At 50.5% G+C, this 15,030-nt stretch overlaps 1 protein-coding gene across 7 annotated transcripts in view; it reads right to left on the minus strand.

Annotated features, from left to right (window-relative positions):
• dennd4a (DENN/MADD domain containing 4A) overlaps positions 1–15,030 on the minus strand; it is a 58,443-nt gene that overhangs the window by 16,240 nt on the left and 27,173 nt on the right. For 5 of the 7 annotated variants that reach the window (XM_029256209.1, XM_029256210.1, XM_029256208.1 and 2 more), the window contains 12 exons: positions 14,886–14,952; positions 14,414–14,472; positions 14,125–14,269; positions 13,524–13,699; positions 12,713–12,813; positions 11,920–12,138; positions 10,623–10,768; positions 10,087–10,125; positions 3,647–3,780; positions 3,361–3,493; positions 1,402–1,608; positions 1,150–1,278 (listed from right to left, as the gene is read on the minus strand). In XM_029256209.1, the coding sequence (XP_029112042.1) occupies positions 1,150–1,278; positions 1,402–1,608; positions 3,361–3,493; positions 3,647–3,780; positions 10,087–10,125; positions 10,623–10,768; positions 11,920–12,138; positions 12,713–12,813; positions 13,524–13,699; positions 14,125–14,269; positions 14,414–14,472; positions 14,886–14,952 (1,555 nt within the window). The remainder of the gene's footprint in view (positions 1–1,149; positions 1,279–1,401; positions 1,609–3,360; positions 3,494–3,646; positions 3,781–10,086; positions 10,126–10,622; positions 10,769–11,919; positions 12,139–12,712; positions 12,814–13,523; positions 13,700–14,124; positions 14,270–14,413; positions 14,473–14,885; positions 14,953–15,030) is intronic. The other 2 variants (XM_029256213.1, XM_029256207.1) reach the window with 1 other exon arrangement.

Here is a 15,030-nt window from a genome sequence, read left to right on the forward strand (position 1 = left end):
GGCACCAGGTGTGCGGTGTGGGGTGTAGGGGGGAGCTGGTAGAGTAGTAGTCAAGGATAGTGCCTTTGGACCCAAAAGTCGCAGGTTCGATTCCCATCTCCAGCTGTAGTACCCTCGAGTAAGGTACTTACCCTAAAAATTGCTCCAGTGACATTACTCACCTGTGTAAACAATTGCAAGTAACTTAACATTGTAAGTCGCACTGGAAAAAAAGTATCAGCCGACTGAGTAAATGTAACCACGACACACAAGCACATAACCAGAAAACCACAAACGAGCACGCGCACAGGGTGGCTCCACGGGCACCTTTGCTTCATCGATGAGTCCTTGCAAACCTTAACGACACTCAAGAAACGTGTATAGAAACGAAACGTTCCCGAAATTCATTCATTTCTTCCGAAAGAGATCCCGATAATGTAAAAACGGCATTTACACCATAGGGACGTTGCTCACGGGTCTACTTTTCAGGATTCGCAGCCTCCCGAAATGCATCTCCACCAAGGCAGCAAAACGGACAGAGGCGGGGCGCGAAACGGAAACGGGATTTTGCACGGCCATCGAACGCGGCACAGTCTTTCATTATCAGAGGTTGACTGTGTTCCTTCCGCCTGTAATTGGATTCATTCTTGTGCAATCAATAACACAAATTTGCAAGGCTTAGGGAAGACAATGCCGAGCGGAATTCTGGGTGCAATTAGGAGCGGCGAGCCGTCTGAGTCAGGCTCGCAGTCCGATAATCACCGAGCCCCGCCCGCGCCCCTTGGCAGACAAAGGCGGCTGTGCTCTCGCGCTACAAATGAGACACGTCGATGTTCCCTCCGTGCTGCAGAGATAAAAAGGAAAGAACCGCGGACGCTCCTGTCCTCAGGCTTGAGTCCGTGCATCATGTTGTTAAGTTGTGAAAATCTCTCTATGGCAAATATGACCCCAAACCAGAGATTACAAAACTCGTGTAGCTCAGCCGCAATAAAAAGTTATGGAACAAGGAAGACTATACAGTAGGAACGTCTTCTTTGGGGTCAAGCCGTCTTGGAATTTGCAGCAGATCGTCGCCGCTCATTTTTGCGAACCCTTTCGCGGTCGATTCCAGCCGCCCTCCTGAAAATATGCCATCCATCTGTCCGAACATCAGCAGCCGTGGGCCCGTACCTTGTTGTAGTAACCATAGGTGATGGCGTTGGGCTGAACTCCGGCCTTCTTCATCTCGAAGAGGACGCGCACGGCCAACACGGGTTGTCCGTACTGTCCGCACAGCTGCATCAGCACCCGGTAGCAAACCTACAAGGATGGACGGCAGCGTGAACGTTAACGTCCGCATCCCTGAAGCCACGGTCCCGCACATAGCGCATGCGGGCATCTACGTGCGGATGTCACGTCACGAGCGCCGGGTGATCTCTATACCTCATCTGGGGGTTGCAGCTTCTTGGCCTGCATCTTCCTCAGCACGTCGTAGGCGGTGCGCAGCGCCCGCACCTTGGAGTGGCACACCTTGACGTAAGCGGGCAGGCAGATGAACCACAGGCCGTAGCAGTGGCGGAGCAGGCACTTGGACCACATCTGCGGGATGGACGAGTACTTCTTCGCAATTTTTTGCGCCGACTTGATTTCCTGTCAAGGAGAAGAAGCTTTGAAGACCACCGTGCCAAATCCACCGTGAATAATCCGTCACTTGGGAGGATCGTCTGGCTCTCTCTCGAGTGACTCTCTCCTGAGATGCTCATTGGTTTTTTTATTTATTTTTTTTTTTAAAACCAAAAAAATCTAAGGTCCACCCAAGTGCTGGTAAGGTTTCTTCATAACATTATGTATTCACATAGCTGACACTTTTCTCAAAAGTTACTTGCAAAGGTTTACCATTTATACAGTTGGGTCATTTTTACTGTATCAACTCAGTAAAAGTACTCTGCTCAGGGGTAATACAAACTTGGACGTTCAATTACCAGTGGTCCACGAGATACAACATATGCAACTTATGACCACCCAGACTTATGACGTCCATCCCATCAGCCTTAATGTGTTATTTTCAAGTCCTGATGTTTGCTCGTAACAACCCTAGGACAACCCCGCCCGGCCATGCAGCTGCAACCCATCGCGTTTCTTATCACCCGGGTTTCAGTCAGTCTTTGGGTATCTAGCAGTGACTCATCTACTAAACTTTTTGTTTCTGCTTCCCTTCAAGTTACTTTTTACTTAAAACGGCCAGTAAGCAAAAAGAATATTCATTACTCATTCATGAATACTGCCCAGTATGAACTGCAGTATTCATAAATAATTACCTCTCCTGTATTTCACTTGATATTTACTGTTATATTTATATTATTATTCTTTATTAGTATTATTTTACATCAATGATGAAATTAGTGAAAACATATAGCAGAGCTCTTTGTACAATGCAGCATTCATGTATATTAATTATCACTTACTAACTTTGCAAGTGAGAAACCAGCTGTACAATGTGATGGCTATAACAGTTATGCTGAATCTACCCAGTTAAACAATGGGTTTCTTTACTGTATTATTTCAGGGTAAGACCCCTTTCAGGAGTACAGCACCAGGAATACTTGGCCTTGAACCTTCAGACAACAACACTAACATTTATTCGCTTAGCAGACGCTTTTTCTCCAAAGCATCTTCCAATGAACTCTATGTAGTGTTATTGGCCCACACACCTTATTCACCGCGGTGACTTACACTGCTAGATACACTACTTGCAATGGGTCACTCATCCATACATCAGTGGAACACACACTCTCTGTACCACTCACACACTGTGGGGAACCTGAACGGCATCTCTTTGGACTGTGTGAGGAAACCAGAGCACCTGGAAAAAACCCACATACACAGGAAGAACACGCAAACTCCACACAGACTGAGCGGGGATCGAACCCATGTCCTCTCGCGCCGCCCAGGCGCTGTGAGACAGCAGCACTACTCACTGTGCCACCATGCCACCCTACTATTCAACATTCATACTATTTCATAGGGGGCGCGGTGGCGCAGTGGGTTGGACCGGGTCCTGCTCTCCAGTGGGTCTGGGGTTCGAGTCCCGCTTGGGGTGCCCTGTGACGGACTAGCGTCCCGTCCAGGGTGTGTCCCCTCCCCCTCCGGCCTTACGCCCTATGTTACCGGGTAGGCTCCGGTTCCCCGTGACCCCGTATGGGGCAAGCGGTTCTGAAACTGTGTGTGTGTGTACTATTTCATCAAAATGGATTACTGACTGTTTTGCTTTTGCTGTTTCATTTAATAGACAGTATGAACAGTATTTTTTCCTCTAATTGCTCAAATCAGAATAACTGCCTGCCTGTCTGATGCGGTTATTCATCTATTGTCATCAGCACACGGAGGGTTGTGGAAACGTACCTGCTTGGTTCGGCGGAACATGGGTGCCGGACTCGTGGGGCAGCTGTGTCGAGAGGTGAGGCGCGAGGCGGGGGTCCTCAGGCCCTCCGGGGGGTCAAAGAGCTCCAGGCTCAGGACGGGAAACCCGTTGTAGCTGCGAGACACAGTCCTTGGCATTAGGGGCACATAAACGAACGCAACGGCCTCTGAATGTGATTCGTTCAAGCAGAAGCTCGAGCTGCGGCGAAGGCGATCCGCACGCGGACCGGCAGGCTGCCGGACCGATGACTCATTAGGGACGGGATACCTGTAACACTGAGGATACTCCTCTCCTTCGGGAAGGGGTGGCAGCTCCGGGGGGGTGATGAAGACGGTGTGCTCGCTGCGGTGCGACTCGTCCAGCTCGATGAGCCTGGTCTCCTCCGGCCGATCGCCGTCCACCTGGAGGAGGACGATACCCGTTATTGCCGCCGTCGCCTCTTGGAAAAACGCTGCCCTGAAACAGGGAGCGGGGAACAGGTTGAACACGGGGACGGTGTCCAAACACCGTGCAGCTTTTCTGACTTCAGACTAGCCGCGAGTGCCCGGGGCCACTTACATAACCTCATATTGTGAGGTCTTACATAACGTCATCATCACCAGCGAGCGGCAACCCTGTTTGATATCGGTACCTGTGCAGAACAAGCTCCTTTCCAGCTGTCAGACCCATAAGGAAAATAAAATCAGTGTGCACTTGTCAACCCCCCCCCCGGACAGCTTGGGTTGTTTTGCAGCGTTTCAGGCTGTGCTGCTGGAATGTTAACCAATCGCTGCATTCTGCATGAGGATCCAACTGTGGCTAAAATGATTGCGAATCAAGACTTGATTTGTTAATATTATAATAATCAACTTATATTTAGTTCATGCCTTTTTCCAAAGGGCCTTACAACGGTAGATACCATATACTAAACTATTTACTATATTTATCAGTTCATCCACACAACATAGCAATTTAATACACACACCTTACAGGTATAAGGCTGTAAAACACTTAATATTTCAATATTAAATTTTCCTTTCTCTGTCTTTTAAGGAAAAGGAACACGAAAAACAGGTGTCGTCACTCTCGATACTTTAGCAGACGCTTTTTCCGACGCGACTCGCATCTCACAGAAAATACAATGTGTGCATCACATTAGGGGGAAGAGACACTTAGATGCAGATGTGTAATTCTAAAGTACAGTTGGTTACTTTCCACCATACGAACCAACGTACGTCACACGAGTAGCTGCATAAAGGTTTATCCGAATATCAACAATTCCTAATCACATTCATAATAAATTACATTTTTTTTAAACATTCACATTACTCAAAGAGGGGGGCGCAGTGGGTTGGACCGGGTCCTGCTCTCCGGTGGGTCAGGGGTTCGAGTCCCTCTTGGGGTGCCTTGCAATGGACTAGTGTCCCGTCCTGGGTGTGTCCCTTCCTTGTGTTTTTCGCCTTATCGAGTAGTGCTGACATTAAAACGAAAGCAGTCAAGGAGGGGAGTTTTTAACCTTATGAAATAAGAAGACCAGAAACTTTTTAAAAATTAATGAAATAAAGTAATAAAAAAAAGAGAAGCGCTCAAATGCTAGAAAGGAACGAAGACGGCGCTGTGTACTAACGAGAAAGTCAGCGGGCTGTCATGCCGCTTTAAGGACGCGAGACCCGAACGGGACGCTTTGGTTACTGCAGGTCGACCTGCGCTCTTAAGAGCTACTTGAAACCAGTCCAGCGTATGAGTTCACGTCTCGGGGGACCAACAGGCATCGCGCTCGCCGCGGTGGAAGGAACCCGCGGCCGACCTAGTTTCCACGGCTTACGAGTCCCCTGCGCCGTCTCCCGAGGCACGCCCCGCGCTGCGGCGGCGCGGCCAAGCAAAGGCCGCGACTAAGTCGTCGCTAAGCTGAGGGCGAAGTCATCGGGGAGCGGTCCAAAGCTTGGCGTGGTCCGAAAACGTCTCAAATGGGGCGTATGCCGCGTCTGGGGAGGGTGCGGGGGAACTGCAATCGTCTCGGAGCGGCCGAGAGGCCCGCTCCCGGAGAAGCGCTTCCTTGCGCGTTTCGGCACGGAGGACGGCGGGCACCCTGACCGCTAAAGCCCTAACCCCGCCGCAGTGCGACTGGCCCGCTCCGGCGGCGGAGCTCCGTACTCACGTTAATATAGCGAGGGCACCGTCATTCACCATGACGTACGGTAGCTGACGCCTTCATCCACAGCCACAGTCTGGCCACAATGTTAGTTTGTACGCCAAGTTAATAGCAAGTATGGACCCATTTTCATGGTCCTAAATTTCACAGCACCAATTAGGGGTAATGTCTTACTCAAGGGCACTACAGGAACAGTGGGGGTTTAAATTGGGCTCCACTAACCACTACAGTACCAACCGCCACATAAAGAGCTTTTATCAGGACTAGACACACACACACACACACACACACACACACACACACACACACACAGTCTGAAACCGCTTGTCCCATATGGGGTCGCAGCGAGCCGGAGCCTAACCCGGCAACACAGGGCGCAAGGCTGGAGGGGGAGGGGACAGACCCAGGATGGGACGCCAGTCCATCGCAAGGCACCCCAAGCGGGGCTCGAACCCCAGACCTGCCGGAGAGCAGGAGCCGGTCGAACCCGCTACGCCACCGTGCCCCCTCTTTATCAGGACTAAAAATAATAAAATAAAATAAAAAAAAAAAAAACAGGTATTTATTTCATCAGAAAACTCTGGGGGAAGCAGTTAATACCACTGGAATATAACGGAGGAAGGTTTAGTGGTTATTCTTCAGTAAAAGTAACTGTATTTTTCTAAAAAACTGGCTTTGCTGATAATTAGGATTGGACAAAAAGCAAACAGTAAATATGCAGATAGTAATTCAATGCTGGGGGCACAGTGGGTTGGACTGGGTCCTGCTCTCCAGTGGGTCTGGGGTTCAAGTCCCGCTTGGGGTGCCGTCCTGGGTGTGTCCCCTCCCCCTCCAGCCTCATGCCCCGAGTTGCCGGGTTAGGCTCCGGTTCCCCGCGACCCCATATGGGACAAGCGGTTCAGAAAGTGTGTGTGTGTGTGTTTTTGTAATTGAATGCTGTACGTGTAGCAATAACCGGAGCCCAGGCCAACAACCCTGTATGTCTACGGAGTTGACACGTTGGCTTCTGTTCTGGGTTAGACAGAGAGAGTCCCGAGCACCTCGGTTTACCTGGTTGAGAGTGGACAGAGGTAGGACGCAATCCATCTCCAGCGCGCTTTCGAACACCACGGGCCTGGAACCTCCGCAATCTAACGTCTCCGAGCAGCGAAGTCAGCAGCACGAAAGGCCCGCTCGGCCCCCGACCGATCGCCAACAGAGCACAGCGCGATGCAAGTGTCCTCTACTCCGAGATGTGCCGCTAACACAAAGAGCCCTTTCAGTCCCGAAACAATGGCATGAATAAGAAGGCACGACAAAACGTATCAGAACCCGCGGGGGCGGCTTCCCCGGGACACGAGACGAGCGTAGGGGGAGGGGGTGCCGTTTTCTTTTCTTCACGTAAAGTGTCGGAGGGGAACTTCTCGTTCAGGACACGAGCAAAATCCGCCGAGGCTGCGGAGAGGCTCCCCGGTGAACGAATTAGCATTCTCCGTCAGTGACGGCGCAGCACGGCAGACGGATGCCAGTCGTTGGCGTGCTTCTCCGCAGGCCTTGCCGGGGGTTTCACGTCGCAGTCTCGCTGCACGAGGGGTTACCTGGGAAGAACCGTGACACCACGAAGCTGAACCCCCTCAACTTCTACATCAGCGTGCAGCAGGACGCTCAATCACCAAGTTGAGTTAACAGTGATGATTTAAAAAATAAAAAATAAAAAAAAACTCAGCCACAGGTGCTTCACGACGAAATGTGAAAGTCACCTTGGACAACGGAGCCAGCTAAGCAATTAAATAAATTAAAAAGTGCAAAGATGAATATCGTATCAGGAAGGCAACGAACGGCGTCAAATATGGAGCACCAGGTGCCACTGTGGTTACCGTTGTGGCTTTGCAGTTAAAGGACCTGGGTTCACATACATTTATTTAAATTTTCTCCAAAAACTACCTTCGGCATTAACCTACTTACAACGATTAACTCATTTAAACCGCTGGGTCATTTTTTACAGTAAGAATCTCAAGGTAATTACCTTGCCCAAAGGGTACTACAGCAGGAGATGGGATTTAAAGTGGAACACATCAAATGCAAGGGAACAGCTCTAACCACTCCGCCACCTGCTGCTGCTGCATTTGAAACGCTGCTCCTGCTGTAATAATCTTGAGCGCTGTACTCCCGGAAGTGCTCAAGAAAACAAAATTCGACTGTCTAAATGAGTCATAAATAGCTTGGTATATAATTGCATCACAAGCTGCTTTAGAGAAGAGCACCAGCTAAGCGAATAAATACACTAATGTAAATAAACATATTACCAATATTCCTACTACTACTAAATTGTATTTTTCTGAGATGTATCGCGCTTGGGGAAAAAAGCGTCTGCTAAATGAATAAATGTAATTGTCATCATCATCATCTGAAACCACTTGTCCCATAGGGGGTCGCAGGGAGCTGGAGCCTAACCCGGCATGTTGTAAATGTAAATGTACTACTAATAATAATAACAAAGAAAGCAGAATTACATGCACTTGGAACCACTCCGGGGGGGCGTGGTGGCACAGTGGGTTGGGCCGGGTCCTGCTCTCCAGTGGGTCTGGGGTTTGAGTCCCGCTTGGGGTGCCTTGCGATGGACTGGCGTCCCGTCCTGGGCGCGTGCTCCGGTTCCCCGCGACCCCATATGGGACAAGCGGTTCAGACAACGTGTGTGGAACCACTCTACTTCCTAGTGACACTAGCAGTGGAAAGACTAATAAGAATAACTGTTCAGAATGTCTTCTTATGCAACTGCTATTTATAACACTGACTCGGTACATTAATGAACAGCGGGAGGAAAAAAAGAAATGTAAATTGAAATGCAGCTGCTTCAAAAGAGATTTAATTGCAAAGAGCTGCAAAGCGCTGCAGTGTTTGTGGGCCTCTCTGAGATGCTGGCAAGTCAATGCAGAATATTCATGACTGAAATTGCTGACAAAAAAAAAAAAAAAAAAAAAAAAAGGTCTATGCCTATTGATTCCACAAGAACAATTACCTAGTGGCTTAAAGTGCAGCGGCGGCTGTTCCAGAAAACATCCTAATGTTTTTCTTTTGATTTAATGGTGACTTAATGCATGCCAAATACTTTATGGGAGAGACGACCAATGGCACAGAGCAGGAACTGGCTGTACGTTATTCTCATTCCTCGTTTCCCATACGGAGAGTCCGCATTACAGGTGACATTAGACAGAGTGCACCTATTCCCCCAGAACGTGTATTTACAGCGATCTCCTGCACGCACACTGCTGCTACATATGCAGAATTCCCATGCGGGCACCAAGAAACGGTAAAAATGTACAAAGCTAACAAAATAAATTAAATGCTATTGTTGAAACGAAAGTGCTGAAATTGAAAGAACTGAATATGCTGTACAGAAATAATCTTTAAAAAAAAAAAAAAACGACCTCGAGCGACTTTTATGACGGACATCAAAATTCGATTCTCCTCTCATCTTCCAACGGACACACATGAGCTCTGAGACACTGCAGGCACAGGTGTGTTGTGTATTTCCTTATCGGGGCTTCCAATCACAACCGCTTGTGTTCCAGGTGCTGCCGAAGTAACCGAAATCACATGTGCTCAACAACAACCGTTATACTGACAATTATACACCCTGCTCAAAAATATACTCACTCTCACACACACACACACACACACACACACACACACACACACACACACACACACACACACACACACACACACACACACGCAGACTGAAACTGTCCCAAGCGGGGTCACGGCGAGCCGGAGCCTAACCCAGCAACATGGGGCACGGGGCCGGAGGGGACTCACCCGGGACGGGACGCCGGTCCATCGCAAGCGCAAGGCACCCCAAGCAGGACTCGAACCCCAGACCCCAGACCCACCAGAGAGCAAGCACAGGCCAAACCCCAGAAATATACTCAAACCTTCTAAAATTCCCACCTTTTGAGCATTACATTACAATTTTGACCTTCTTGGCTGACAACAACACTCTTTGCCCAAAAGTAGTTCTCTAAATCACCTTCCATCCAGAACCTTTAATTATGATTTCATCAGTACTATTACAATTTAGTTGATCCCTAAGGACAGGGGGGTGTGGCGGCGCGGTGGGTTGGACCGGGTCCTTCTCTCCGGTGGGCCTGGGGTTCGAGTCCCGCTTGGGGTGCCTTGCGACGGACTGGCGTCCCGTCCTGGGTGTGTCCCCTCCCCCTCCGGCCTTACGCCCTGTGTTGCCAGGTTAGGCTCCGGTTCCCTGCGACCCCGTATGGGACAAGCAGTTCATATGACGTGTGTGTGTGTGTGTGTGTGTGTGTGTGTGTGTGTGTGTGTGTGTGAGATCTCACGTAGTGGAGCAATGGCACCGAGACATGGTCCTTCTAGAAACATCGTGAAGGTTTTTTGTTCCAGCTGTGCACAGCGCCACCTGGCTGGAACAAACTCCCGTAGGACACGAGCCCATGAGGACCAGGATTGCAGAGCGTCGCTACGGAGGGAAACGGGACGTGCTGTCCTGCCGAGCGTGCCGTATCAGTGACGCGGTGGACTCGTCGAGCTACGGCACTCAGCCCACCCGGGTGCGTTCGCTTACCTTGCCTCCTCTGTCTGTACCGCGCTCTGTGCCGAAGAGCTGCCCGGAGACAGCGGACAAGGGCAGGGACAGAGACGAAGGCAAGGAGAGAGGCAGAGGTTGGGACAAGGTAAGGAGAGGGACAGGGACAGGGACAGAGGCGAGGACAGGGGGGAACAGGAATGTGAGAGAGAAGCAGGCCCGATTAGAGACACACAGGCACAGAAGACCGAACAGCCACAAGGTTAATGTCAGGGGTCAGCAAACAGGAAAAGGAAACTGGCCAAAGTGAACTGTTAGCATCAAAGGTCTCCCAAGATGAGGAAACGAGAAGAGCGCCGAGTTCCCACTACAGTAATTTACTGTCAACTTTCACATCCTTCTGGTAAAATCGCCGTAGAGGACACGGAATGATCCCGATCACGCGAGCAGATCAAACCGAGACCAAAGTGGAAACGGCTGCAGCCGAGAGAAGAGGGAAGGAACGGGGGGGCGGCGGCGTACAAAAGGGCCAGTCTTTAAGGCTATTACGGAGGCACGAGCACCCGAAAGCTTACCTTGTCCACGCAGTCGTCGAAGAAAGCCAAGCTGGCGTCTTTGTCGCTGACGAAGGAGCACTCCTCGATAAACCGGATGAACATCTGCGTCTTCGTCATCAGGGAATAGAACTTCTGGTGGGAACGGTCGCGGCTTTTCAGGAAGCCTGGGGAAGGCAAGGGGCGCGTTCACAACGGACGAACCGCGGACTTTTCGGCGAGTCGGCGCAGGGGGCGCCGCCTCCATGGGAGCTGGGTCATATTCGAACGTGCCACAAGGAGCAGTTCTACAAGTAAATACAATACATAGAGCCATCGATCGTGAATAGTTGGTAATCCTGAGAAAAGTAAATAAATGAGTGCGTGCGCACACACACACACAAACAGCAGTGCTGGAATGACATGCCGTGACAACCAGCCCCACCCTGTCCAGCATCACGGCAACTCCGGGGAAATATAATCACACTTCACAGCTGACACCTGAGCCCCCTCGTCCCCCCCGTGTCACTCTGAGCCCTTCACGGGTGCATCTTGCACAGAGCGCCTGACCGGCCGAACATCTCCGTGACGTAACAGGAGTCTAAGAACTGCCGCGGCACGAAATAACCTCGGAGAGACACCCTCGCATTGGCTGCTGCGGACATAAAAAGGCCCCGGTGACCTCTGCCTGGACTCTCTCGCTCGAGTTATTACGTTAAAAAAAAAAAAAAAATATTGCAAATATTATTTCAACTTCCTTTCCACTCGGCATATTAATCTTGCTGGACATGCCTCGTTTCCTGCGGGAGAGCAGCAAGACGCACTTCAGCTATGACACTAGCCAGGATTTCGAGGCGGGTGTCCAGATTTTGCTCCGCGAGGACGCGCGGCTGCGGACCAAACCGCGCAACCGCCCTGACCTTCCTGAGCAATCTGCAAAACCATTATCTATTTATTTAACAGAGGAACATTCAGCACGGTCCTCCAACATCACACAGGCCCGTCTGGACTGATCGAGGGAACTGCGAACGGACAGGAGAGCGAGAAACACACACAGACACACACACACAGAGAACACATTGTTCGCTGGAAGCAGTCATTTCCCCATTGGTTACACACTACCTCATTGTGAGGAGCTTTGATGCTTCACCGCAGGTACTGGCAGAAATCTAACGAGATAAACACCGTTCTTCCACTTTCTGATCCTTCATCTCAGAAAAAGGGATGTCGAACACGCACCGGTCCCTTACGAGAACAAACAACCGATTCATACAGGAAGATGTCCATCCATTCTGATGGGACCGTCGACTCGAACGGCCACCACCCGGCGTGCTCCCACCTTGAAGGTCAAACAGGGAGCTTGCGTCCGTGGCCTTCTCCGAGGGCGCCTGGGTGATGGGCCGCAGGTAGGAGCGGTAGCCTTTCAGGATGGCCGCCATGAAGCGCAGGAAGGCTTCCTGGATCTCCAACTCCAGGGTCTGGAGGCTCTTTCCACAGTTGAAATCATAGTCGCTCATGGCCAGCTCCATCAATCCATCCTCCCTGGGCCTCTGCTGACCTGCTCAAGAGAGGAAGCGGCCACAGCGAATCTATTAGAGGCGTAATTACAGCAGCCATTAGTCACAAACGGTCCAACATCATGACAATACACTGCTCACAATACATTTCTTTAAAAGAATCGATGCTTCGGTTTTCCATAAAAGAAGGACACCATTAGAAAGCGGGCAGTTACGAGAGCACTTTAGCGCAGCCCTTGCTGTATTTTTCTCCTGATCTCTCAGCGAGAGACTGAGGCTCTCCAGACAGAGTCTGAGTAAGGTCACAGCCCAGGGCACCCGGGAAGCAGCCGGCAGGATTTACAGCTCCACTGCCTTTTATAATAAGCAATTATTACATTCTTGCATTCCAATTTATGAGTCCTGGCTGCCTTATCAATTATATTTTCTGTTTAAAAGAGAAATAATAGCTGAATTATAGTAGAGGGTTTGACAAAGACTTGAAAGTAGAAGAAGTTTAATTTCTCCTGAGAACAAGCGCACTTCATTATTTACCCGGAGACGTACCGGTACCAGAAGAAAAGGACATGAGATCTTGAAATCTCATGACAGAGACTCGGAGGGTTTTACACCAACCTTCAGCCAGCTGCTGGTAGAGGTTATTCAGAGTATTCATCAGATTTTTGCAGGCTTTCTTGGGAAGGACCTTCCACGTCAGTGCCCTCTTATCCTCATTTCTGGAAACAATGCACGCTGTTATGACTATTGTCAGCATCATCACCTTTGTTCTGTTGCTAAATTGAGGCTTTTGCCCAAACCCACATATAACTTTTACCCATTTACACAGCCGGTCATTTCACCGGAACAATTGAAATTGCATATTTCACATTCATCTATATTTTATTCTGGGGCATTGCATCAGGGACCCCTAGTGACTTGAACCAGCAACCTTTAGGTTACATGTATTCATTTAGCCGACACTTTTCTCCGAAGCGACTTCCAACGAACTCTATGCCCGCACACCTTATTCACCAAGGCGACGTTACCCACCGCGTTAATTACCCATTTATCAGCTAGGTAATTTTACTAGAGCAATTTTAGGGTAAGTACCTTGCTCAAGGGTACTACAGTTGGAGGTGGGGACTGAACCCGTGACCTAGTAGCGCTGACTACTACTTTACCAGCTGTCACCATGTTAAGTGTCCTCTTATGCAGTGCTCTACCTACTACCTCTAATGCCAGATTACTTGCTAGCTGAAGTGAAATCATACAGCACAGGAGGAAGAGGAACCGCACCCCCCCCCCACATGCCCACTTCAGAGTACATCAAGCAGGAGGAATGACAGGTGGGACTGGCCATGCATTTACTATAATGGGCAGGCAGTCTGCAGCCAAAAATAAAACAGTGAGCACAAACACAGTGGCCTGGGTGTGAAGGAACACTCACTGGGAGATGGTGTTGGTGTCCAAGTCCACACAGCTGACGTCCGGCGGAGGCTCGTAAAGGTCAAAGTAGCGGGAGTCCACGCCCACGATGAACGGGCACGGCGCGCTGAGCACATCTGCCAGCGCAAGGGGGCACAGAGGGATGTAGGGACACGGCCAGTGGAAGGGGAAGATCATCTGGGGGAGGCAGTGGGGACAACGATCAGGTGTGTCACGCTAGAGCTCAGGTCTGCAGGCAGCGATGGGACCACCAGAACTGGAGCGATTTCACATGATGATAAGAGGAGGCCCCCGCGGGGAAGAGCAATTAACATAAAGGCTTTTTATTAAACATCTTAATTTTGAAGCATGACATAGATCGCTTTTTATTTCCGAGCACCTTCACAACTTACAGTTTGATAGGGGGGATATTTAACACCGTACACCCGATACCCATATTTACATACGCTGAATTCTGCAGGGTGTATTCAATGTATATATGTTGAAAATGTCTTCGGCATACACGTTAAGATGGACTATTCTTGGCTCCGAGAGTCACGCAGAGGTGCAAACGGAGCTACGCACGGAGAAGAGCCGCCGCACGAGCTGCGGGACGGACTAACCGACACCAGCGCCTCGGTCACGCTGGTTAGCACGGCCGGCCGCAGCGAGTGCACCAGGATCTTGTGCTCGGTGACGGCAAACACCAACAGGGTAACGGCGTTCTCCGGGCCCAGGTTCAGCAGCAGCGTAGAGAACCGCCCGCCGCTAACACACAGACACCAAACGGTCGGTCAGCATCACATCATTCACGCTCACGGCAAAGAGATTATCCAGCACGAGTTTGAAAGGGACGTAATAAATGTCATCTTAGCAATAAATCAAAAATGAATCCTGTTGCAGGGTACTTACCTGAGAGGTAGAGGAGAGGACACGGGCTGGCTCAGCAACAGGCTGTCATGAGGAGACAACTGCGGACGCACGGCACAAAGTCACAAAGAAAGTCAAGCGGAAGAGGGTGACGCATGGAGAGTCTCGGATGAAAAGTCTCGAAGCAGAGTTCCAGAGGGTGAGACATGTAGCCCACAGACAGTCCACGCATCTTGTGAGCAGAGTCTCGCGCTCACACTCCATGCATGGACAGAAGGATGGGACAGATGCACATCACCCGAAACCGCTCGTCCCATACGGGGTCGCGGGGAGCCGGAGCCTAACTCGGAAACAGAGGGCGCAAGGCCGGAGGGGGAGGGGACACACCCCGGACGGGACGCCAGTCCGTCGCGAGGCACCCCAAGCGGGACTCGAACCCCAGACCCACCAGAGAGCAGGACCCGGTCAATCCCACCGCGCCCGCCTGGGACAGATGCACAAATGAAAGGCTCACCTGCACCAGGATGCGAGGCCTCTGGGAGGAGGGGAACGGCACCTTGTGCATGAAGTGAGAGATGTGCCTGAAAACACGGGGGAGGAGAACATCTGTCACAACTCCCAACCCATCATCAGACATCCTTACACACTCCACCACGTCA

This window comes from Scleropages formosus, chromosome 11 (genome assembly GCF_900964775.1).
Source record: "Scleropages formosus chromosome 11, fSclFor1.1, whole genome shotgun sequence".
Classification (NCBI taxonomy): Eukaryota; Metazoa; Chordata; class Actinopteri; order Osteoglossiformes; family Osteoglossidae; genus Scleropages; species Scleropages formosus.